The sequence below is a fragment of the Conger conger genome, chromosome 15 (assembly GCF_963514075.1).
Source record: "Conger conger chromosome 15, fConCon1.1, whole genome shotgun sequence".
Taxonomy (NCBI): Eukaryota; Metazoa; Chordata; class Actinopteri; order Anguilliformes; family Congridae; genus Conger; species Conger conger.
In genome coordinates, this window is record NC_083774.1 from 4,130,964 (window position 1) to 4,157,671 (window position 26,708).

General features: G+C 52.6%; 1 protein-coding gene across 1 annotated transcript in view; it reads right to left on the minus strand.

Annotated features, from left to right (window-relative positions):
• LOC133111304 (serine/threonine-protein kinase BRSK2-like) overlaps positions 1–26,708 on the minus strand; it is a 247,753-nt gene that overhangs the window by 72,878 nt on the left and 148,167 nt on the right. The window contains exons 3-4 of the mRNA XM_061221509.1: positions 5,835–5,920; positions 757–897 (exon numbers count right to left, since the gene is read on the minus strand). Of these exons, the coding sequence (XP_061077493.1) occupies positions 757–897; positions 5,835–5,920 (227 nt within the window). The remainder of the gene's footprint in view (positions 1–756; positions 898–5,834; positions 5,921–26,708) is intronic.

Genomic DNA, 26,708 nt, shown 5'->3' on the forward strand with positions numbered 1-26,708 from the left:
GGAGGTAGAGAGGTGGTTGGAGTAGGGGGACGGGGACAGGGGGGCGGGGGGCGATGGGGATGGGGATGGGGGTAGAGGGGTGGAGGTAGAGAGGTGGTTGGAGTAGGGGGATGGGGACAGGGGGGCGGGGGGCGATGGGGATGGGGATGGGGGTAGAGGGGTGGAGGTAGAGAGGTGGTTGGAGTAGGGGGATGGGGGTAGGGGGGCGGGGGGTGATGGGGATGGTGGAAGAGGCTCCTTCTTCACAGAAACTTCATCCTGATTCCCGGGTGCGGTGGAAATTGAAAGCCCCGGGGTGTGAGTGTATGAGCAGGGGGAACAGATGGAGAGTGCTTATGCTGGCATTCCCAGCAGCGCTCCCCTGGCGTTATGTGGAGGGAACGCCGGCGTTCCCATCAGCGCTCCCCTGGCGTTACGTGGAGGGAACGCTGGCATGGAGGGAACGCTCAGTCTGGAGGGGTCCCCCGTCAGCAGACTGTCGCGGTCACCACCAGAGGGGAAAAACTCATCCAACGCCACGTTAAAACTCGGGAACGAAGCCAGCATTGTGGCCGATGTAACAGTAGTTTATACCTGGGAGGTTGCTGGTTTGAGTCTCAGGAATGGGGCATAGCCATGACACTAGATTGACTTATTGAGTGAATTGTGGACAAATATGTGCAGCACTCCCCTAGATCTGTGAGACCGTAGAGTCACAGGCTGGTTCTACCTGAGGAATTATACAGAGACAGAACGGGAGGGTGAGATTGTACTTACCATATTGAGTGACTGTGGCAGAAGTCCAGCGCGGAGATGATCTGTCGAAAGAACTTCCGAGCTTCCTTCGGTGTTAACCGGCCCTTTTTTACGAGGTAGTCGAAGAGCTCCCCGCCGGACACGTGCTCCAGAACCAGATACCTGCAGGAGAACACACGGGAGGAAAAGATATCAGTTACAAACACAGACAAAAACACACACACACACAAACACAGACACAGACACACATACACAAAGACAGACACATAAATACACATACACATACACATACACAGACACAGGCACACATAAACAAACACAGTGGAAAAACCATATCGAAAGAATCCGTGTAGTCCTCAGGGGCACATCTTTTACAGGAACCTGATGCAGGCCCGTTAAGGAACAGCCGCTTGGCTTCTAACTCATCAAATATTGACCGAGACAAACGGAACTGAAGAACCAGCAAGCCCTGGACCCGCTGCTCCCTCCGGGCCTGTTCACCGGAGCGGTCCCGCTGCAGACCGCATCCTGCTGACACTGACGGAGATACTCCCATGACCCTCCAGCAGTGGCACTGCACATTTACAGCAGATGAGAGGGAATACGCACTGACGTTTCTCTCTCTCTCTCTCTCCCGGACCCCGAGGGATTCAGAACCGGAGAATCGGGCCGGGGAAGAGGCTGAAGTGGAGGGATGGCTGAGGCACCTCCACGCAGACAGGACGTTATCGCTGGCTCCAGAACCAGACTTTTCCCCCCTCCTAATCCTAAACTCTTTCACTGGCCTTCAGGGGGTCAGGAACCAGGAGGGAAGAGGGAGAGCATTCCTCACACACACGCACACACACACACTCAGGAGCTCCAGCCACGATTGAATCCTTTGAAGAGGAGGAGGATTTTTTTTTTTTTGGGAATGTTTTCTCAAACATCAGTGTTCCAAAACTCCATTGCTTTCAATTGCCAGGAGTGATTGTTATTGTCCATCAGCATTACTGTGTTCAGTTCAGAACATTCTAATCATTTGTGATTTCCAACGGGTTTAAAGCCTTGAACCCTCGCTCTCAAAACAGAAGTTAAAAACAGATCATTCTTAACACGCCACCACGTCTCGTTAAGGGCAACACCATTTGTGTTACTTTCAACACAGCCTGTCTTAAAAAGTCTCTCATTGTAACACACACAGTAACGTGTAAAAAAAAAAAAAAAAGAAGTCATTGTGACACAAAAACAAATTGTAACACAAAAGGTGAGTAGGATATTAACACACCATTTTTGAGAGCCTAATTGCTTTTTTTGTTATTTATAATCACCACTGCCTGAAAAAGGTCCTTCTGTGACCTTACGAACGAGGAGAGTTGAAAGCTTGCGGAGACCAGCAGCTGATTAGCACATTAATGAACAGAACAAGGCAGTGGCAAAGTCAACCATGCACAGTATATCCACCGCCCCATCCCTTTTCATTCATGACTGTCCTTGGCTTTTCCAATCAACAACCGCTGAGCAATTATCAGAACCCCATTTCCAGAACTTCAGAAGTCAATCTAAGATTTTCAGTTGAGTTCAGGAGTTAAGCATAAGGCTTAACGGCACAGGAAGAGAACTGAGTTTCAGTGAAAGAGGAGTCTGGTATCCACAAGAAGTGTTGCTGCTCTTTCACATTTTTGAGGAAATGTCAACCAATGGGATGCGAGAGGAGGTGTGGCCACCGATTGAGTTATAATGACCGGTAAACCAGCCAATACGTTCCGGAAGACCTCTGTCACCACATTGTGATGTCGTCGATACAACCAACCAATCAGCTGTGAGACCACTGAACTAATGTTCTAACGCTGCAGCTGTGAGTGTCGTTAACCTATGGGATGTCAAAGTGAGTGTCGTTAACCTACGGGATCTCAGAGGAGGTGTGGCCACTGATCCAGCCTTTGAACGGTTTCATGTTATTTTATGCAGTCGTGAGTGTCGTTAACCTATGGGATGTCAGAGTGAGTGTCGTTAACCTATGGGATGTCAGGGGAGGCGTGGCCACTGATCCAGTATTAATGGCGGTGTGCTGTGCTGCAGTCAGCAGGTAAATTAATTTCTCCTGCGCGCTCTGATTGCTGCCCTCTGGCTGTGTACCAGCACAGCTCATGTTATGCCTTTCCCTCCCTCCCTCCCTCCTGCCAACTGGCAAACTGAATCAGCCCAAAGAGAGCCTGCATTATCCCCACATTATCCCTGCCTGTCCTGCACACCATCACTGCCCTGAGCACACAGCCCACACACTGCACTGAGCACACAGCCCACACACTGCACTGAGCACACAGCCCACACACTGCACTGAGCACACAGCCCACACTCTGCACTGAGCACACAGCCCACACACTGCACTGAGCACACAGCCCACACTCTGCACTGAGCACACAGCCCACACACTGCACTGAGCACACAGCACTGAGCACCCAGCCCACACTCTGCACTGAGCACACAGCCCACACACAGCACTGAGCACACAGCCCACACTCTGCACTGAGCACACAGCCCACACACTGCACTGAGCACACAGCCCACACTCTGCACTGAGCACACAGCCCACACACTGCACTGAGCACACAGCACTGAGCACCCAGCCCACACTCTGCACTGAGCACCCAGCCCACACTCTGCACTGAGCACCCAGCCCACACTCTGCACTGAGCACACAGCCCACACTCTGCACTGAGCACACAGCCCACACTCTGCACTGAGCACACAGCCCACACTCTGCACTGAGCACACAGCCCACACTCTGCACTGAGCACACAGCCCACACTCTGCACTGAGCACACTGCACTGAGCACCCAGCCCACACTCTGCACTGAGCACACAGCCCACACTCTGCACTGAGCACACAGCCCACACTCTGCACTGAGCACACAGCCCACACACTGCACTGAGCACAGAGCCCACACACTGCACTGAGCACACAGCCCACACTCTGCACTGAGCACAGAGCCCACACACTGCACTGAGCACACAGCCCAGAGCATACTGCACTGAGCACTCAGCCTTGAGCATACTGCACTGAGCACACAGCCCACACACTGCACTGAGCACACTGCACTAAGCACACAGCCCACACACTGCACTGAGCACAGAGCATGCACACAGGACCCTGTGACCAGCTGACTGTATTTTAATCTTGACACGGAACGGGAATTTTTACATCCACCACCGCGTTGGGGACAGTACAATGTGTACAGTTCTGATTGTTGATTATTAGCCCTGGAACGCACATACGTGCAAGCAGGCTCACGCACACACAGGCACACGCATGCACACGTGCGCACACGCACGTATACGCACACTCAGGTTCAGACAACAATTATCAACCTCTGAACTGGGCTATAACATCAACTATTTGAGCAAGCCCTTGAGCGAGTCTAATCAGCTGTAAGTCACTTTGGAAAAAAGCACCAGCTAAATAACATGAAATGTAATATAATGTAACTACAGTATTCAAACAGGGGTCTGAAAAATCAGCACTTCCTGTTTAGAGTTCATATCCCATTTTTCACTGTCTTTGTTTCATCCCTGTAGGAGCAGTTATGGCCTGTAGATCATCTGTGCAGACAGGTCGTCCCTGTTGCTCTGGAGACAGCCCCCCCCCCCCCCCACCAACGCCACCCCAACCCACCCCAACCAAACCCCCCAAACCCCCCCATCCCTCCCTCCCTCCCTCCAGAAAGGGCTTTGATTCATTTGCAGATTAACGGATTTGCTCAAGCGATTACCCGTCAACGCTATTCAAATCAGGAGAGAGGGAGTCAAACGTGATTTGTGAGCGGGGAGGCCCTCTCCTCGCACACAGCCAAACACTTCCACAGGAGAGCGTGACAATTCATCTGTGCCACGGGCATATTTAAATGTATATATTAAATATGAAGCGAAGTCGTGCTCCGGCGCGCTATTACAGCGCGCGGGACGGAGCAGAGAGACTCTGCGCGGGCAGGGGGGGACGTTTGGGCCGGGGCGGTGTGATATATTCAGCAGCGCACGCGTGAACACGTCCGTCCGCACATATTTATGACAGCGCGCAGACGCCATATACACTCCTCGCTGCTTAATAGTGCAGGGAAGGCTCACGGCGAAGCGTCGTCCATCAGACGCGGGAGAGTTATTGGCCACAGGTGATTAAATCCTGTTCGTTCGTGTTTGCCGGTTTAGGCAAAGTGCGCGAGGGTGTTCCGGGAAGCAACTAATCCCTCGGAGAGATGGGAGTGGTGGAAAAATAAACAACACCCCCTTCGCCAAAAAAAATTTAAAAAATAAAAAACTGATTAAATTAATCTAGATATAATTCCTGCAATGGCAAATATTTGTGAAAAGCAATAGACAGCTGACTGACGTTAAGTACATTACTGCGGTGTTCACAGGACTGCAATCCGTCTCGCATTAACGACTTTTCAATTAGGCATGACCAAACGAGGGCCTTTCTTAAATCATTAATGCTGCTTTGGAGCTCCATCTCCGTTAGCTCCTCAATAACCTGCTCAGATTGGCCATTTTCATCAGAGCAAACAGCGTTTGCCAGGTCAATTAGTAGTGGCAGAACAATGCCATCTCGCATCGAGATAAACTAAGCATTAGGTGCACTTGAATGAAATTGGTGAGCACTGTCTGTTATTGTTGTTGTTGAGTTGCTTTGTGACATTCTATGCTATGCTGTGTACGTTATGTTATGCAAGAGTACACTATGTTATGTTATGATATGCTATGCTAGGCTATGCTATGCTAGGTTATGTTATGCTATACATTACATTACATTACATTAATGGGCATTTGGCAGACGCTCTTATCCAGAGCAACGTGCAATCTTACATTATGTTATGCCATTCTATGCCGTGCTATGCTGTTATGTTATGCAATGCTATATTCGGAACAGAGTTAGATCGATAGCTCTTTATAGCTCTTTGTTCCCCTGGCTTGATAGCCATGCCATCATGTTACTAGGCCGTCTGGAGTATGTTCTTCTGCTGCTCTGAGAACCTGACTCTAATCTGAATTCTCCTCCAGACATAATGCAGCACTGCTTGAAAGGGGAACAGGTAAGTACGCATATGAAATAAAATTATACTCACAAATATTTCTTGTTTTCATAGACGTCGTGCAACTTTAAAACGTGTGGGTGTTCTATCAACTTCAGAATGGCTATCTCTCGCTCCACCTGCGTTGAGAGAGAGAGAGAGAGAGAGAGAGAGAGAGAGAGATAAAGAGGGAGAGAGAGGGAGAGCGAGAGGGAGGAAGGAGAGAGGCAGAGAGAGAAAGGAGAGAGAGGGAAAAGCAGAAAGTCATGTTAAAACATGTCACTCGAGATTAGCAAGTTGTCTTGGTGTTCCTTAAAAAGGGTCACCTTTCCATCAAATCAAAACTCAAAGTTGGAACAGCACTAAGACAAGAGACCTTGAACAGCAGCACACACACATCCCCTGATTCCCCATTCTTAGGTCCTGAGAGCATCACAAAAGTGTTAGTCACAAGTGTGTGTGTGAGAGTAGGCAGAGGGGATCTCCAGCAGCAAGACTGGGAGTGCTCCCCTGCCTACCCCCTACCTCCTGCCCCCTACCCCCTACCCCCCGGTGTGTGGAGATGAAGGGGGGGAAGGGATCATGTTAGGGGGGCATGGGTGCATTTCAGTACCAGTGTAATTAGATTAATTAATCACGGCAGCACCCAGTTCCACCCACCACTCCACGCGTCCGCCATTACGGCTCTGCGCTGCAATTAACTCCAGTGCGGGGGGGGGGGGAGGGGAGACGCCGAAATCCGCCATTACGGCTCCGCGCCGCAATTAGCTCCAGTGCGGGGGAAACTGAAAGCAGCGGTAATGCAGTCAACATCATCAGCGGCAGCAGCGGGGGGGGGGGGGCGGGAGACGCGGTCGGGGGGGGGGGGGGGGGGGACCGGGAGACGCGGTCGGGGGGGGCTCGGGTTCGAGACGTCTCCGTGACGGCGGTAACGAAGGCCTTCCGCTCAGATCTTCATCATCGCCCCGCTGTGCGCACCTGCCACAGAGGATCAGCGCAGAGCCGGGGGCCCCAGGCTGTGTTTCCTTACCTCTCTCACCCGAAACGCCCCGCTCCCTGTCCTCAACCTCCCTCTCTCCCTCTCTCACCCGAAACGCCCCACTCCCTGTCCTCAAGCTCCCTCTCTCTCTCTCTCTCTCCCTCTCTCCCTCCAACAACCACCCAGTCCTCAATCTCCCTCTCTCCCTCTCTCTCTCTCTCCCTCCAACAAGCACCCAGTCCTCAACCTCCCTCTCTCCCTCTCTCCCTCTCTCCCTCGCTCCTTCTCTCCCTCCAACAAGCACCCAGTCCTCAATCTCTCTCTCTCCCTCTCTCCCTCTCTCTCTCTCCCTCCAACAAGCACCCAGTCCTCAATCTCCCTCTCTCCCTCTCTCTCTCTCCCTCTCTCCCTCTCTCCCTCCAACAAGCACCCAGTCCTCAATCTCCCTCTCTCCCTCAAACACAAACCAGCACCCTCTCTCCATCTCTCTCCCTCCCTCTAGATTCCAAACTTGCATGCTCTCTCTCCCTCCCTCTCTCTCTCTCTCCCAGTCTATTCCAAACCTTCACCCTCTTTCCACCGCTCTCTCCATCCCTCCCTCCATTCCCCCCCGTCTATCCCAAACCTGCACCCTCTATCTCTCTGTTCCGCCCTCTTTCCCCCCCGCCCTAAATGTGGTGCAAACCTTTATAAAAATGAATGAATAAAAGACAGTAAATCCTGCTATTCTGGTCCTTAATGAAGCCTCTGCTGTCGTGCAGCATCTCTGTCCCCTTGGTGAACGCACAACTTCAGAAGTGACAGCGGAGACGAGGATCAAGAATTCAGCGAACATTCACCGCGCGGCGAGACCGCTACCTAATCTGGTTTTTCGGCGGAAGGCAAGAGTCCAGGGGGGGGGGGGCCGTGCAATTCTCCACCCCCCCGGGACAGTGCGGCACTTCTCCAGCCAGCAGTCCCTCTGATGCCGCATGCACATTAAACCCTCACCCGCTCTGATGCTGCACATTAAACGGTGTTAGCGGGGGAACAGTGGGACGGCAGTGGCCTGTTTTTTTCTGGGGTGCGGTGCGGATCAGAGGCAGGAGGAGAGAGCGTTTACGCAGCTCTGATAGGGCGCGTGTTCAGGGCAGAAGGAAAGCGCTGTCTCCGCCCCCCCCCCTCCACCCCTCTCCCCCCAGAAAGCAGGGCCAGAGGAGAGAGCCCAACAACAACACGGGGAAAGCTTTTCATGTTATTACCATCAAAGCCCCAAAACTTCAAAGTGTCTGTCACCCAGACCTCGGCCAGTGAGGGAGGAAGGAAGAAAATAAAAAAACAAACCAAAAAAAAAAAAAAAAGCAGCTCAATAAGTCATGAAAAATTCTGCTTTAATCTTTGCCCTGGCCTGAGCTTTCAGTCACTAGTTTTTTGGGAAAATCTCCCCCCCAACCTATTTCCCCATCTTCTGCTGTTCTCAGAAAACAGTTCCCTTCTCCTCTGGCCGTGTGTCTGTCTCTGAGTGGCTCTAATATCTGTGTTTTGGCAGGATTGCTCGGCCGGGTATCAGAGGCAACCCAATCTCTCCCTCTCTCCCTCTCTCCCTCTCCCTCTCCTTCTCCTTCTCCCTCTCCCTCTCCCTCTCCCTCTCTCTCTCTCTCTCTCTCTCCATCCTCTGTGCAGGGCCAGATAACCTTGGGCCAATTCTCACCCCCCCCACCCCCCCTCCACCACAAACTGTCCCCAAATTGGTTCTTAAAGTTGCTTCCAGCTCGGTTCAAAACAACCCATTTCCATTTTTACACACACACACACACACACACACACAGTCCTGACCCACTTGTGCACAGATGTCAGGTCCTGGTGCTAGCCCTGTTCACTGGGTCCTATGAATAGCCTGCCATTAATTACTGTGTACAACGCTGTACAGGTTAAAGCTCCGTCCACTTTATAGAATAGAAATGGAAAGTGGCAAAGGATAAATTCAGCACAGATATTAGGAAGTATTTCACACAGAGAGTGGTCACCGTGTGGAATAGCTTGCCAGGACATGTAGCGGAGGCAGAAACGCTGGGGGTTTCAAGACCAGGCTTGATACGGTGCTAGATACTATTTAGCTTTTAGGCAAACTAAGTAGCAGGAACACTTTACTGATAGCAAGAGGCGAGCATTGCTGGGCTAAATGTTCTGTTCTTGCCATTATGTTATGTTATGTTATGTTATGATGTCTATGCAGCAGGTGGTTTGTGATGTCACAATAAGGAGATCATTTTCTTTCAGGAACGGAACCAGGGTCTCATCCAAATGGGTTCCGATGGATGTTCTGTCACTAGAACACTAGAACCAATCAGCAGAATGCTGACACCGTTACCGGGGAAATAATTGTGTCCCCGCCCCATTGCACAATTTTATTATTTTTTGTCTCCCCTTCAAACAGAGGGTCACAGAGTTTCCGTGTCTGATAATTACCATTAATGTGGCAAAGTATTTCCCTCTAATGAAAAGGAAAATGGAACTCATTCCCCACGAGGGACACAGAATAACCTTCCTGAAAGGTCCCTGCTGGCTGGGGAAGAAAAAAGAAAAAAAATCATAAAAAATGAAGGTCGCCTGACTGCGGCAGACTGACGCTAATCCAAATTGGTTGTTTGATGGAAAGATAATTTGTTTCGTAGATTACTTGGGTTATTATTACTGAAATTTCCGTGGACCGAAACTGAAAAAGGGGGTCTGTCTGTGCAATGTATTACACATGAAATGACTGCCTTTGGTCTGCAGACATCTGGTTTTCCCACCTGGAATTCCAATAAGCTTGTTCCCTCCGTTCGGACGGCGGGAAGCTCAGTGCTCCCCTGGCAGGCTGGGCCCGTCTGAGACAGGAAGTGGTGGCGTGTAATTAAAACGTTTTCCCCGTGTTCTGAGCCTTCCTCTGCTTCTACTTCTTTTTTTGGTAACGGATTTAATGCAATTTATTACGCTCAATTATTGAGCGATTTCAGGATGCAGATGGTATGTGAATATGAGCCAATAAAACGCCACATGTGGTGTGTGTGTGTGTGTGTGTGTGTGTGTATGTGTGTACGTGTGTGTGTGTGTGTGTGTGTCTGTGCGTACATGTGTGTGTGTGTGTCTGTGTGTACGTACGTGTGTATGTACGTGTGTGTGTGTGTGTGTATGTGTGTCTGTGTGTGTGTGTGTATGTGTGTGTGTCTGTGTGTACATGTGTGTGTGTGTGTCTGTGTGTGTGTGTACGTGTGTGTGTGTACGTGTGTGTGTCTGTGTGTACATGTGTGCGTGTGTGTGTGTATGTGTGTGTCTGTGTGTACGTGTGTGTGTGTGTGTGTGTGTACATGTGTGTGTGTGTGTGTGTGTGTGTGTGTACATGTGTGTCTGTGTGTGTGTGTGTGTACGTACGTGTGTGTGTGTGTGTGTGTGTCTGGAGAGGACGGTCACAGAATGCATTCAGGTAAATGAAGCAGTCGACTGTAACCACAGCTGCCGTGGACAAGCCCCGCAGGGCAGAAGGGATGTGACGGGGGGCAGATACTGGGGTAAGTATGGGGTTGATACAAGGTGGGATATGAGGATATATGGGGGTAGAATCGGGAGTTGATATCTGGGCAGATATCGGGATAAAATGAAGGGTAGATAAGGGGAAAGATGTGGCTTTCCAAGTCCAGGAACTGTCTGTCACCAGTTAGCAATTAGCTAGCAATTACCTATTAATTAGCACCAGATCTGGGTCAAATACGGAATTGTTCAAGCCTTTTTTTTCTGCTTGACAGAGTTTGTCTGGTGCATTGGAACCGATTAAATACTCAATTGCACCAGGCAAGATCAATCAAGCACAGATAAAGTCCGTACTTGAATCCAAAGTAATTATGTACGTACTTGACCCAGATCTGGTATCTGTTGGCCAGGTAAGAGCAGAGGCTGGGCTGTGTTAGCTGGGCTGTGTTTTTTTTTTTTTTTTTTGCTTTTCTTTTCTATCGTTTCTATCTCAGTTCAATAGCATATCAATTTGGGGTGGGGATGGGGAGGGGGGTAGTAATGACATCATTGCACTCCTCGCAGACTGGATGCTGATTGGTCCCCTGCCTCCCCGACAGACTGAGGTAGGCAGCGGGAAGTTGGGCGAGTCTCACAGACGTGTCTCTCTGTGTGGTCTGGAGCCCGGAGACCGTCCGGAGGCTGAAGTGCCTCTCTGGGCCGAGCCAGAACCCGAGGCGTCCCTCTCGTGTCTCTTCCCACAATGCCGCGGGGCACGTCTGCGACGTGCTGGCGGTGGGACGGCCCCCCTCCTGTGAGAGCCGTTCGCTCGCAGCAGGTCATGTGACTTAGCGCACCACCGACACCAGCTGCTGCACCTCACACCCCCCCCCCCCGCCCCCCGCCCCCCCGCCCCCCGAAACACGCAACAATAGCCCACGTGTCAGATCACCCCCTCCCCCTCCTCTTCCACCGAAATAAATAAATAAGTGAATGAATTACATGTAAGCCCAAAGCAAACAGACAGGTGGCATGTTTCCTGGAAACAGGCGTTTAATAAAAGAGGAGCCTGTGCCAGCTCCCCCCCCCACCCCCTGGGGGGGGGGGGCAGAGACATTCCTGTAGCTAATTAACACAACACGAGCGGAGGGCCACCTTCTGCAGGCACTCACAGCCCGGGTTCCAGTGTGGAAGGAGGGGGAAACAGAGACACACACGGCCCGGGTACCAGTGTGGAAGGAGGGGGAAACGGAGACACGGACAGGCCGGGTTCCAGTGTGGAAGGAGGGGGAAACAGAGACACGGACAGGCCGGGTTCCAGTGTGGAAGGAGGGGGAAACAGAGACACGGACAGCCCCGGGTACCAGTGTGGAAGGAGGGGGAAACAGAGACACGGACAGCCCGGGTTCCAGTGTGGAAGGAGGGGGAAACAGAGACACGGACAGGCCGGGTTCCAGTGTGGAAGGAGGGGGAAACAGACACACGGACAGCCCCGGGTACCAGTGTGGAAGGAGGGGGAAACAGAGACACGGACAGGCCCAGGTACCAGTGTGGAAGGAGGGGGAAACAGAGACACGGACAGCCCGGGTTCCAGTGTGGAAGGAGGGGGAAACAGAGACACGGACAGGCCGGGTTCCAGTGTGGAAGGAGGGGGAAACAGAGACACGGACAGGCCCGGGTTCCAGTGTGGAAGGAGGGGGAAACAGACACACGGACAGGCCTGGGTTCCAGTGTGGAAGGAGGGGGAAACAGAGACAGGGACAGGCCTGGTTCCAGTGTGGAAGGAGGGGGAAACAGAGACACGGACAGGCCGGTCTTAGAGCGGGGACATCCTGGTACCTCACAGGCACAGGGACAAAAACACTCCCCTAACTGGGGCCCCTGTGGTTCTCTCTGTCTATTACTCTCTATCACCTTCTCACTCACTCACTCACTCACTCACTCACTCACTCACTCACTCACTCACTCACTCACTCACTCACTCACTCACTCACTCACTCACTCACTCACTCACTCACTCACTCACTCACTCACTCACTCACTCACTCACTCACTCACTCACTCACTCACTCACTCACTCACTCACTCACTCACTCACTCACTCACACTCACACACTCACACACACACAGTCCCTCTCTTGCAGGACCTCCTGTATATCTGTATTTTGGGCTGGGTGTCCACAGGAGGCCCAGACTCGCTCAAGCCCACTCTTTTAATCAGATTATCGAGCACAGCCACCTTTACTGCCCCAGCATCTGCCCCCGCGCCTGCCCCAGTGTCTGCCCCAGCAGAGCCCCGTTCACCAGCACAAACCTCCTCCCAACCAGCTCGTTTCAGCCCAGCACTGCCAGGAGCAGGACTCAACGAGCCCCTAATCTCTCAGTCACAGGCAGCCCCACATTACGGACAGCAGGGCAGAGGTGGTATCAGTTCAGGCCCGAACAGGGATGGGTCCGTTCAGTTCCGAAACCCAAATGAAGATTGATATCCGGGAGTTCATCAATGCCACTTCCCTTTAAAGCCACTTCTGGGGTGACCAGACAACCTGTGTTTCAGCCCCGTCTCACACATCCAGCTTATTCTGAGAAAATATACACTCAGCGAGCACTTTATTAGGTATTTATTAGACTTATTTTTCTTCTGCTGCTGTATCCTATCCACTTAGAGGTTTGATGCGTTGTGTGTTCAGAGATGCTCGTCTGCATGCCACTGTGGTTATTTGGCCAGCCTGGCTAGGTGTGCATGTGTTCCTAATAAAGTGCTCAGTGAGTGTAGGTTCTCCTATATTTTAGTCACAGCAATATTTTTTTATTTGCCATTACCGTAGGTATGCATTGCGTACACGGTCCTCACGGGAATCTGGTCACCCAAGCCACTTCCCACTTTACATGTGTCCTGCCTGTCAATAGATGCAAGATGGAGTGATGAATTTGAAGACGTAGGGTGGAGAAGAGATGCAAGACAGGAGTGAGAGAGTTAGAGTTGGAAGGAGGAGGGGGGGGGCGAGCTGGCTTTGGGGCTCTGGGATGGGGTAACCCAACCCCATGATTTTTCTTCAGGAATACGTGGGGCCCCTGTGAGCAGATGAGCCAAACATCTGGGGCCTCCTCCACACAGGAACTGAGCCCCCTGGTTTGTTGAGGTACACATATCCTGTCAGCAGGGGCCCCGCTCTCAGACGTCTGTCACTGTGCGATAACACCCCCCCTCTTGCCTAAAGTTCACCCCCTAACTTCCTCTAAATCCTTCGGGAAGCGGATCTGTGGTTTGGCTCACGTCAGCACTGCCAGCCTGCTTCATCACCCACCCCCATTTACCCAGCATGGTACGGCCCGTTCTCCTCTAATCCTCAGCCTGCAGCTGCTGGTGAATGCCACCTGTAATTGGTGGGAGGGGGGGAAGGGGGGGGGGGTTAAGCCTAAACCATCCTGCATGTCCCAAAGGTTTAATATTTATGATGGCACAGCTGAAAGATTTCCCCCTCCTCAATTGCACACAGGAAAAAAAAATATATATATATATATATATTTGGGGCATGAGCTTAGCAAGCTAGCCCCGTCTCAGGCGAGAGAACCAAAATTGGTTTGGAAATTGGCTTAGACAAGCCTGAGGCAGTGGATTACCGCCATTTATACGGGAAGACATTCACGGGCAGGTAGCGCTGTGCACAGACACAACCTGACGTACAGTAGCGGCAGTGATATTTCTCAAGCCCTTTGACCTCTGACCTTTGACATTGCCCTCAACAGAAATAAGGGAAACATCGTCAAGCAAAGTGAGCTGGATTCTGATTCTCGGGAGAGGCTAGATGCAGCACCGCTCCGTTATTGATATCAAATTGTCCACCATGAAATGACGGTATGAAGATGGAACAAGAAAGAATCTCCACAAGAATGGATGCTACGTTTCCCTGCTCGTGTTAAATAAGGTCCCTAATGAAACGTGATTTGATCAGAGGCACTGATAGTGAGTCTTAATTCCCCCTTAATGGATATAATCGTTGCCAACGGCCCGGTTCCTGCAGGAAAGGAAGCTTTCAGAGGTGTGCACTGAAAAGGAAAACGCTACAGGATCTACAGCCGTGTTGAGAAGATGTGTTTTGCCGTGCCCAGCGTTCCCGCGGATGTGTGTGACAGTGTTCTCAGGAAGGAACACACACAGAGTCCTGTTCCACTGCAGGTAGAGGTGTGCAAGTATAGCCCCACTGGGAATTAAATACAGACCAGCAGCAGGACTTACACAGTATCCATGAGCACAGTATCATACACATGCAGACACAGGCAAAAACACACACTCATGTATGTCCACTCTCACTCACTCACTCACTCACTCACTCACTCACTCACTCACTCACTCACTCACTCACTCACTCACTCACTCACTCACTCACTCACTCACTCTCACACTCTCACACACTCACACACTCACACACTCACACACTCACACACACACACACACACACACACACACACACACGGTGTCTGATGCTGGTAATCACAGAATCGCTCACACACACAGTGGAGGCGCTAACTCTCACACGCGACGGGAGCTAATCGATGTTTCCTCCGTGTACCACGATCGGCGAGCGGCTTCCAATCGGCTCATTCCCCCAAATAATGATCTCCTGCCCCCAATAATCCACCCCAAAAGCCTCATCCATCTCCAGCCCCTCTCCCTGGGGGGGGGGCTCCCCGTTGCCAAGGACACCAGCCAGCCCCGCCCGAAAAAACCCTCCCCTTCCATCGCACGGGCAACTCCCCAGTCTGGTCGGAGAAGGTAAACCCCTCGCAAATCAATCCCCCTGTCACTTAGCCCGGCGACGGTTACCGACCGACGGCGTAAATCTGCGGTAATGGAAGTCTTCCGGGCCGACCTCCGCCTCTAATTAAGTCTAATGACGGAGGTAGGGAGGTCAAGGGTCAAACCCAAGGACCCAATAAGAGAGACCGCGGGCGTGCGTCTTCCTCCGGCCCGTGGAGGTAAATGATTTGTCAGCCCGCAGGTCGTGGAGAGGTGAAAGGCTTTATCTCCCCCTGTCAGGCGCCCGCACGCAGGGCTGACTGGGGGGTGGGGGGGGGGTCGTTCCACAGTTCATAAATCCAGGAGGAGAGCGGGAGTGAAGGGCTAGCGTCACGCACAAGGGTGGCGTGACCTTGGGGCGTGGGGGCGAGGCCCGGGGGCACCACCAGCACCTGGTGCTGATCAGGCCCAATGACCACAGATACAGCGTGAGCTCTGAGAACAGTCGTCTAGCTCACTGTAACGGTGGTAAGATATCAGTAGCCATTCTAAGTGCTGCGTGAAAGTGTTAAGTACTCTGTAGAAGAGTTAAGTGTTCTGAAGCTATGTTCAATTCTGTGTTAAGTGCTCCATAAGAGGGACTGAGTGAGTGAGTGTGTGTGTGTGTGTGTATGTGTGTGTGTGAGTGAGTGTGTGTGTGTGTGTATGTGTGTGTGTGAGTGAGTGTGTGTGTGTGTGTGTGTGTATGTGTGTGTGTGAGTGAGTGTGTGTGTGTGTGTGTATGTGTGTGTGTGAGTGAGTGTGTGTGTGTGTGTGTGTGTGTGTATGTGTGTGTGTGAGTGAGTGTGTGTGTGTGTGTGTGTGTATGTGTGTGTGTGTGTGTGTGTGTGAGTGTGTGAGTGAGTGTGTGTGTCAGTGTGAGGGAGCGAGAGTGTGTGCGTGCGAGTGTGTGTGTGTGTGTGTGTGTGTGTGTGAGGGAGCGAGTGTGTGTGTGTGTGTGTGTGTGTGTATGCGAGTGTCTGTGTGTGTGAGAGAGAGAGTGTGTGTGTGTATGCGAGTGTGTGTGTGTATGCGAGTGTGTGTGTGTGTGTGTGTGTGTGTGTGTGTGTGGTGTGTGTGTGTGTGTGTGTGTGTGAGAGAGTGTGTGTGTGTGTGTGTATAAGCGAGTGCACTAAACTCGGTCAATATTGCTGACGTGGTTGTGATAAGAGCAGGCCGCCTCACACAGCTGAGAGTCGGGAGTGTTATTCACACGACCTTTCAGCAGAGCAGAGAAACGGCCAGATGGCCTTCCCCTCAGCGTGTCGTGAAAGTTCTCCAGAGCTCCAGAAATAGAGCCGCGCGCGCACCATCAGATCCCTCTCCGAGACGGCGCATCCGCGAGGGAGCATCCGCGAGGCCTCCACCGCTCTGCCTCCACCCCGCTGCCTCCACCGCGCTGCCTCTCCAATCGTGGGTTTTCCCGGAGGTTTTATTCCGTATCGTAAGGATTACTGACACGTCCGTGTGCGTCAGCCAGCGTCTCGGCCCAGGCTGCTCACGCCCCGAATAAACCTGCGATGGGACTGCCCAGGACACCCACACGGTTGGGATTGGGACGGTTTGTTAATTTTATCGTCTTTTAATTATCAACAACCGCTGCCAAGTTTTAATCTCCTTCGGAACGAGGCACCTCCCGTGCGGGCCTCTTGGGTCGGTGAAAGTCGGACGCAATTCACCCGTGGTTGTCATCGTCATCAGTCTCCGTGAGCACCATAAACACTTAGCCATGGTTTACTAAAGTCATTAAAGGTACAATAGGTAAGATTTTTGTGTTAAAACATTGCTACAAAACCATTGTAAATCCTTTCCTATCATTAAAAAAGGCTCACTGATATGTTGACTCACCCTCTGCCTGTGTTTATAGTCGTCAAATTCTGGTTTCAAAATATGCAGTTGACGGGCCAGCACTCTGTACCAATGCATCGTACAGCTGTACAATAATTCAAGCTTGTTGGTTGAAAATAGGTTCTAATTGCCACAGCCAATGGGGTTTCAATGTCAGCGCGTTCACAGAGAAGGGGGAGGGTTAAACAGTGTTGTGGTTCGAGCGTGTTTGTTGCTGCAGTTCCTCGCTTGACTGCTAGAAGTCTGAAATTAACTATTGTACCTTTAAAGAAAATCAGGCATCAGGCGTTGTTATTAATGAGACACAAACTCGAAACCCTGAGCATTTGGTTCCCTCCCCACCAGAGCCTTCACAGAGACCAGAGCCTTCACAGGGACCAGAGCCTTCACAGGGACCAGAGCCTTCACAGGGACCAGAGCCTTCACAGGGACCAGAGCCTTCACAGGGACCAGAGCCTTCACAGAGACCAGAGCCTTCACAGAGACCAGAGCCTTCACAGGGACCAGAGCCTTCACAGGGACCAGAGCCTTCACAGGGACCAGAGCCTTCACAGGGACCAGAGCCTTCACAGAGACCAGAGCCTTCACAGGGACCAGAGCCTTCACAGAGACCAGAGCCTTCACAGAGACCAGAGCCTTCACAGAGACCAGAGCCTTCACAGGGACCAGAGCCTTCACAGGGACCAGAGCCTTCACAGAGACCAGAGCCTTCACAGGGACCAGAGCCTTCACAGGGACCAGAGCCTTCACAGGGACCAGAGCCTTCACAGAGACCAGAGCCTTCACAGGGACCAGAGCCTGCAGACGCAGCGACCCGGTCAGCAAATCTGAGAACCGCTACGCAACCGGTGAGCGGCAGTAGACGCTTAAAAAAAACAATTAACGGAAGAGAGACGCACAGGTTACGAAGATAACACCTGGCCTTCAGCCTGGCGATGCACAGAAACACAGGTGAGCTGACTCTTACAAAAACACAGGTGAGCTGACCCTTACAGAAACACAGGTGAGCTGACCCTTACAGAAACACAGGTGAGCTGACCCTTACAGAAACACAGGTGAGCTGACCCTTACAGAAACACAGGTGAGCTGACCCTTACAGAAACACAGGTGAGCTGACCCTTACAGAAACACAGGTGAGCTGACCCTTACAGAAACACAGGTGAGCTGACTCTTACAGAAACACAGGTGAGCTGACCCTTACAGAAACACAGGTGAGCTGACCCTTACAGAAACACAGGTGAGCTGACCCTTACAGAAACACAGGTGAGCTGACCCTTACAGAAACACAGGTGAGCTGACCCTTACAGAAACACAGGTGAGCTGACCCTTACCAACCGCTGTGGCCGCTTACTCATACTGGTGGATCAATTATTTTTTTTAATTAACCGTATCAATTCGAGCCAGGAACATCATCTGAAGCGCACGGATTGGTTTGGCAGTCCGCTGCACTCCGGGCGAAGAGGAGGGTAATGATCTGTGACCCCATTCCTCTAAATCAACACCGGACCTGTTGCTGTGGCAACGCCCTGGAGGCAGAGGGCTCAGGTGTGTTTAAATGAGCACCACTCGAGCACGTCAAACCCAACGCAATCCACAGGTCAGCAAGGGGAGGTCATAATCCACAGGTCAGCAAGGGGAGGTCATAATCCACAGGTCAGCAAGGGGAGGTCATAATCCGCAGGTCAGCAAGGGGAGGTCATAATCCGCAGGTCAGGAACCGGAGGTCACATTCCACAGGTCAGGAACAGGAGTGAGCTATATCTACCCAGGTGGCAGATAACCTTTCATTAATTGAGTTCTCAGTGTTTTAAAAACTCCAGATTTTCTGCAAGCCGGTCATGGATATCTACATTAAACATAAACAAAGCCAGCCAAGGACAAGAGGTGTCCAAACTTAATGGAAAAGGGGTGGTGTGGGGGCATGTTTCAGTTTAAGCCCAGCACGAACTCACTTGGTTCTATTCCTCAAGTACATGATTGAAGGCTGTGATTAGGTAAGTAGTTGAATCAGGTGTCGTGGTGCTGGGCTAAAACAAAAACCTGTAGTCATATCGGCCATTTCGGGATAAGATCTTGCATCCCGAGAGAAGACCTCCCTGATTCCCTCGTGTTCAAGCTGCTGTGTCTCCTGTTGATTGGTGGGCAGTGTCAGGCTTTGATGGTAAATGGTTGGCATTTATGTAGCGCCTTTATCCAAAGCGCTGTACAATTAATGCTTCTCATTCACCCATTCATACACACACTCACACACCAACAGTGATTGGCTGCCATGCAAGGCACCGACCAGCTCGTCAGGAGCATTTAGGGGTTAGGTGTCTTGCTCAGGGACACTTCGACACAGCCCAGGCGGGGGATCGAACCGGCAACCCTCCGACTGCCAGAGCCATGTCGCTTTGACTGAGAGCTGGGTGGGGGGGGGTATGAGCACTTCTGCAAGCCCTCCCGTCGCCACGGAGACATCCGCACCCTGGTACAGTCAAGTTCACCGCGCGGGCTGTGTCCCACACAGTCGGTTTGGCGGCCTGTAGCATAGTGGTTAAGGTAAATGACTGGGACACGTAAGGTCAGTGGTTCTAATCCCGGTGTAGCCACAATAAGATCCGCACAGCCGTCGGGCCCTTGAGCAAGGCCCTTAACCCTGCATTGCTCCAGGGGAGGATTGTCTCCTGCTTAGTCTAATCAACTGTACGTCGCTCTGGATAAGAGCGGCTGCCAAATAATTATTACACGGAACGAGGGGCAGTGAGTCAGCACACAAGCACGTAACCGTCATGACATGACACAAGTCACACCGACCCCGACACACGCATGCAGGGAGTAACATGCCGTCACCACGGCGACACAGACATCCGTCTGCTGTCATGGCCGGTGACACTGCCGCACGAAATACCCAGAATCCCCGGTGGGGGGGGGGTTTCTATGGCGGAAGCCTGAGGAACAGACGGACAGGGAGTGTGTGTGAACACACTTCAGCTTCAGCTCTGAGTATGACAGAGTGCAGACTCTGCACAAAGGACCCTCCGCGGTTACAAATGTCACGGTTCACGGACCCGACATCACAACACGACGCGGTACCCTGTACAGGGCAGGTGTCACCGATCTGAGAGGGGCTTTCTGATTGGACGGCCTGACATTTCAGGGGAGACCTCACACTCACACTCACACTCACACTCACACTCACACTCACACTCACACTCACACTCACACTCACACTCACACTCACACTCACACTCACACACACACACACACACACACACACACACACAGAGCGCCCAGAGGTGTGAGGTCTTGAGCGCCAGCCGTGGGTCTAAACACACCCTGCCCAGGACACACACACACCAAACCAGCCGTGGGTCTAAACACACCCTGCCCAGGACACACACACACCAAACCAGCCGTGGGTCTAAACACACCCTGCTCAACAGCACAACATTATGCTTGTCCTCCCCTTCACTCTCCACCCCCCCTTCTTTTTGGGTCTGTCCCTCCTGGGGTCGATAACGATGTACTTCAAAACCCCAGAGCCTAAACGTCCTGTACGGAGGACTTAGTTTGATGTACTGGCACCATAAACATGTCCTCCCAAAATTTCCCAAGGGGCACTCTCGTTCCCAGAATCTCCTCCGAGTAAAACGTTTTACAGAATAGATTATAATGTCCCACTCCCAGCAGTCAATGTCAGCCAATTTTTATACAGGTAAGTCAATACACAAACTGCAAAACCTCCTGTGGTACCTGATTTTATTACTGGAGCAATGACACGACTTTGTAGTCACACACACCTGGCCTGCAAGACATCTGTCTTTGTGAAGGAACTGTCTGGGATGAAAACACACACACACACGCACGCACGCAGGCAGGCACGGACGCAGGCACACAGGCACGCACACACACACGCACACACGCACGCACGCACACACACACACACACACACACACACACACACACACACACACATACACACTGAGGATGCCTACATAAAAGGCATGTCCATCATTGCCAATAATTTACAACAAAGGCCCTTACACAAAAGCAAAGCAATAACCTACATAGTTTGTGCCTTTATATTCATGCAAACTGGCAAATAGCAGACACAGGGATGCACTCGCCATCTCAGTAGCAGGCACACTGGGAAATCGAGAAGCAAAGACAAACATCGATGACTCTCATTGCACATTTAAAATGTCTGCCGAACACTAAACCGTCAGCATAACGCTACGACAGGTGTATAACTGCATAGCACTGGAACACTGAGACAGAGGGTCATTCAGATGGTTAAATCATGCTTGAAAAACTTCAAAAAACCCATTAAGTATTCTTGCCTGATGTTGGGTAAACAATACGACTGAAGCTGAATCAGATTGAACGTACACTTCTGCTAACTGAGCAGATCTTTTGTTAATCAGATTTACACATGACTAAATTGAACTGAGGATGAAGGTGAATTTAGTCGTGTATAAATCAAAACCCAGTAAATACAGCAACAAATAAAGAAATAACAATGGCGTAACGCGGCTTACAGAAAGATTTACTGTTGGCACAACCCCACTCTTCCTTTTATTGTGTGGAGCAATTCAGTTGTTGCACAGCTTGTGATCCTGTATTTTGATTTAATTAATTCCTCAAGACAGCGCAAACAAAGAGATCCAGGTAGCAAATTAAACAAGACGTGCAATCACACCTTAAGTAAGTGTGCAGTTTGTGATGAATCGCTTCATGTCCCATTAGGTTATGATGTGCATGAATCCATTCACAGGGTTCAGGGCCCTCCTGTCAAAACACCCGGAGACGACACGCGCACGGAGTGAGGCACGGTGGGGAAAGAGCCGCACTTCTGGGATGCTTCCACACACAAGGCAGCGCTGTGCGTGTTTCGGGTAATATCCTCAGGTGCTGCCTTCCCCTTTGCGGGGAGAGTCTGCGCTTAGAAAAGCTTTTTTTTTTTTTTTTTTTTGAGAAGATGTTTTGTAAATGTGTGCCAGAGGGATGGAGTCCTAAGGAACAGTGAGAGACTGCGCTGTTAAATCTCGCTTTTTTAGGTCAGTGCCAGTGCCAGCAGGGAAATCCCCTGAAGAAGAGAGGAGCGCGCTTTCCCACAGAGTCTCCGACATGAACTCCACACGGCCAGAGTGGAAAAAAGAAAAGAAAGCAGAAACCGAAGATCTGTCAAAGACGCAAAACAGATTTAGCATGAAAGTAAAGGGAAGAAAACAAACCAAAAAGGTTTTTATTTTTATTTTATTTAAAGGACGAATTGGGACGACTGTTGTTGGAGTGTCCATCACGAAACGCAAGCCCTCTGCAGCCCAGACACGTGTGTCATCTTGTAAGTGTTCGTCCGGCTCCAAAAAAAAAATACAAATAAATAAAATTATAAAAATAAAACAGACCAAAGAAAGCACAAGGACACGGCTCTGAAATGTTGGAAAAGAAATAAACACATAAACCCCCTCGCGCTCTCTCTCTCTCGTGGGCCGGTGTCCTCCTCTATTTTTAATTCCGGCTCTTCAGTAAGATGGAGGAGCTGTCGTCTACCCTGGCTCCGGGGCCCTCCACCTTTATCCATCACGCAGACGCGGCGTTTAGACGTGTCGATGCGTCTGGGGGGGGGTCTCGCTGAGGGTGAGGTCCGCCCGCCTGAGCGTGCGGTCACACCGCGGCGGGAGGCAGGACTCAAACCCGTCACGTCTCATGCCCACACATCGCCGGCTGCCGATTGGCTAAGCCATGCTAAGGTCAAGCGCAGCGTGAAACACGATTGGGTCAAGCCTCGGCAAGGCTGGCCGTTTAAGCCAATCGAGTTTGTCGCCTGGATTCCGTGGGTGTGATGTCACAGTCCATAGGAGGATGCACACACCTATCTGTGCTGTAAGCAAAATGGCGTCTTCCCCAGCTTCAGCCGCAGCTAGTGGGCTCTTGGGCCCTGCTGCAGTATCATTAACTCCCAGAGCCAAAGCCCAAGGTGAACTAAAGGTGACCCTGAACCAAATTAAATATGGCTCCTGTTCTGCCATTGGTGGGAAGGGGGAGGGTGGTGGCAGTTGACGTCTATATATTATTTATTTATTCGTTCGAGCCAGGATGGTCCAATCAGCAACCACGCTCGCAGTTTCCCAGGGTGCCCTGGGGTAGGGCCATGCGACTCAACTCCGCCCCCCCTTCCGCCAGAGTGTCACCGCCCTGGGCGACCCGTCCCAGCATGCCGTGCAGAGGGCGGGGAGGAAGTAGGCCACGCGCTCTCCTCGGACAGATGACGGATGGAACCGCTCGTTTCCACAGCGACCACCTTCGCTTTTAACCCTTTCCCACCCTCCCTCCATCCCTCCCTCCATCCCTCCCTCCCTCCCTCCCCCTGGTTCAGTGTAATCACTTGAGATTTGGGGGAACGAGTGTTTTGCCCCTCACCAAGGATATACTACGCTGCACAAAGCCAGAGACGAGAACTAAAGTGCCCCGATTCAGCAGGTACTCATATCCTTTTGATATGGGGAGCGTACACAAGCAGCACACACACACACACACACACACACACACAATCCTAATGCAATATCCGCCACTCCTGTGCAATTTGCCACTCCGCTCCAGAGTGTACTTTCAAATATTACAAATACACCGTCGGAAATTCTGGAATACATCTGCCTTTTCCTTCAAAAAACATAATCAAGTACTTATCAATTCAAAGCAGCCGCATTTTCCATTATTTCCCTTTAGAGAGCACATCACAGGCGTGGAAGGAAGCCCGCTGGAAAGGTTTCAGTTGGACGCCCCCCGACCAGGACACACAGAATCAACCATCCTTCCAAGAGTGATTAACAAACGGTTCCCCCGTCGCCAAAAGAGTTTCCATCTTTTCAAAGGCCCATATAACGTGTCATTTCAGCGGTAGATTTGATATTGCACCAGAGGTAGCTTCCTGGAGGAAACACAGGGAAGGCCTACATCTTCTCAATCACTTTTTTTTCCCCCCTATATCCTTGACCTCATTTATATTATCCGGCATATGTAGGGGGCGAGCCCCATGCCCGTCTCCATATGGTAAGCGCTGAGGATACAGCTGGTGGAGTCGGTCATCTGCACCGTATCCAATTCCAGTTCCATCCACTTTTCCTTTAAGCGAAAGAAAAAAAACCCACACCAACGCACCCAATTCCTTCTGCCACACGGTGACAGCAACTTCAATCATATCTGGTTTTTTTGGCGTGGGGAAAGTGCATTGGAATTGATTCAGAACAGCAAATCGAAATTTGAACTGGAATTAAGAAATTGGGGATTGAAACTCCCCCCCCCTCCCCCGGGGCGATGGTTCTGGGCCCTGACGGAGACGGTGGAGGGCGTAGTGTCGCTCCGTCACATGAAGCCCAGCACTGTGACAGGACGCGGGAATGTCAGAAACTCAGCGGTGTGTGGGGTGTGTGGGGGTGTGTATGGGGTGTGTGTGGGGCGTGTGGGGGTGTGTGGGGTGTGTGGGGTGTGTGTGGGGGTGTGTGTGGGGTGTGTGTGGGGTGTGGGGTGTGCGGGGTGTGTATGGGGTGTGTGTGGGGCGTGTGGGGTGTGTGGGGGTGTGTGGGGTGTGTGGGGTGTGTGTGGGGGTGTGTGTGGGGTGTGTGTGGGGGTGTGTGGTGTGTGGGGGTGTGTGGTGTGTGGGGTGTGTGTGTGTGGGGTGTGTGGGGTGTGTGTGGGGGTGTGTGTGGGGTGTGTGGTGTGTGGGGTGTGTGTGTGTGGGGTGTGGGGTGTGTGGGGGTGTGTGGGGTGTGTGTGGGGGTGTGTGTGGGGTGTGTGTGGGGGGTGTGTGTGGGGTGTGTGGGGTGTGTGTGGGGTGTGTGTGTGGGGTGTGTGGGGGTGTGTGGGGGTGTGTTGGGTGTGTTGGGGTGTGTGTGGGGGTGTGTGGGGTGTGTGTGGGGGGTGTGTGTGGGGTGTGTGGGGGTGTGTGGGGGGTGTGAGGTGTGTGAGGTGTGTGTGGGGGGTGTGTGTGGGGTGTGTGGGTGTGTGTGGGGTGTGGGGTGTGCGGGGTGTGTGGGGGTGTGTGTGGGGTGTGTGTGGGGGTGTGTGGGGTGTGTGTGGGGGTGTGTGGGGGTGTGTGCGGGGGTGTGTGTGTGGGGTGTGTGTGGGAGTGTGTGGGGGTGTGTTGGGTGTGTTGGGGTGTGTGGGTGTGTGTGGGGTGTGTGGGGTGTGGGGTGTGCGGGGTATGTGGGGGTGTGTGTGGGGGTGTGTGTGGGGGTGTGTGGGGGTGTGTTGGGTGTGTTGGGGTGTGTGGGGTGTGTGGGGGTGTGTGGGGGTGTGTGTGGGGTGTGTGTGTGGGGTGTGTGTGGGGGTGTGTGGGGGTGTGTTGGGTGTGTTGGGTGTGTGGGGTGTGTGTGTGGGGTGTGTGTGGGGGTGTGTGGGGGTGTGTGGGGGTGTGTTGGGTGTGTGGGGTGTGTGGGGGTGTGTGGGGTGTGTGGGGTGTGTGTGGGGGTGTGTGGGGGTGTGTGTGGGGGTGTGTGGGGGTGTGTTGGGTGTGTTGGGGTGTGTGGGGTGTGTGTGGGGGTGTGTGGGGTGTGTGGGGTGTGTGGGGGTGTGTGGGGGTGTGTTGGGTGTGTTGGGTGTGTTGGGGTGTGTGTGGGGTGTATGGGGGTGTGTGGGGTGTGTGGGGGTGTGTGGGGTGTGTGGGGGTGTGTGGGGTGTGTGGGGGTGTGTGGGGGTGTGTGGGGTGTGTGGGGTGTGTGTGGGGGTGTGTGGGGTGTGTGTGGGGTGTGTGGGTGTGTGGGGTGTGTGGGGGTGTGTGTGTGGGGTGTGTGTGGGGTGTGTTGGGCGTGTGGGGGTGTGTGTGGGGTGTGTGGGGTGTGTGGTGTGTGGGGTGTGTGGGGGTGTGTGGGGTGTGTGGGGGGGTGTGGGGGGTGTGTGGGTGTGTGGGGGTGTGTGGGGTGTGTGGGGGGGTGTGTGTGGGGGGGTGTGGGGGGTGTGTGGGTGTGTGGGGGTGTGTGGGGGTGTGTGGTGTGTGGGGTGTGTGGGGTGTGTGGGGGTGTGTGGGGTGTGTGGGGGGGTGTGGGGGTGTGTGGGGTGTGTGGGTGTGTGTGGGGTGTTTGGGGTGTGTGGGGGTGTGTGGGGTGTGTGTGGGGTGTATGGGGGTGTGTGGGGCGTGTGTGAGGTGTGTGTGCGGGGCGTGTGAGGGTGTGTGGGGTGTGTGGGGTGTGTGGGGGTGTGTGGGGTGTATGGGGGTGTGTGGGGTGTGTGTGGGGTGTATGGGGGTGTGTGGGGTGTATGGGGGTGTGTGGGGTGTGTGTGGGGGTGTATGGGGGTGTGTGGGGGTGTATGGGGGTGTGTGGGGTGTGTGTGGGGTGTATGGGGGTGTGTGGGGTGTATGGGGGTGTGTGTGGAGTGTGTGGGGTGTGTGGGGGTGTGTGGGGGTGTATGGGGGTGTGTGGGGTATGGGGGTGTGTGGGGGTGTGTGAGGGTGTGTGGGGGTGTGTGGTGTGTGGCGTGTGAGGGTGTGTGGGGGGGTATGGGGGTGTGTGGGGTGTGTGTGGGGGTGTGTGGGGGCGTGTGGGGTGTGTGGGGAAGAGGCTGCAGTCAGTCCAGCGGCCTGAGGGGAGACATCAGAAAGGACCCTGTGAGTTATCAGCGTTTCCACGCGCGTGCTGGGCTACACCGCCTCTTAGCGCGCTTAAATAAAAATCTGATGGATAGTCGGGGATCTGGACAATCTAAGTGGCTAATTTATTTTGTTTTGTGTCTCCAGATGGGGGGGGAGGGCCGAGAGGAGAGGAGAGGAGACGCGGGATCCATATTCATTTGGAGAAAAAGAAAGAAATCAGGCAGGAGAGAGTGGTACCAGTGTCATCATCACACTGTCAGGGTAACCAGATTAGGGCCAGCC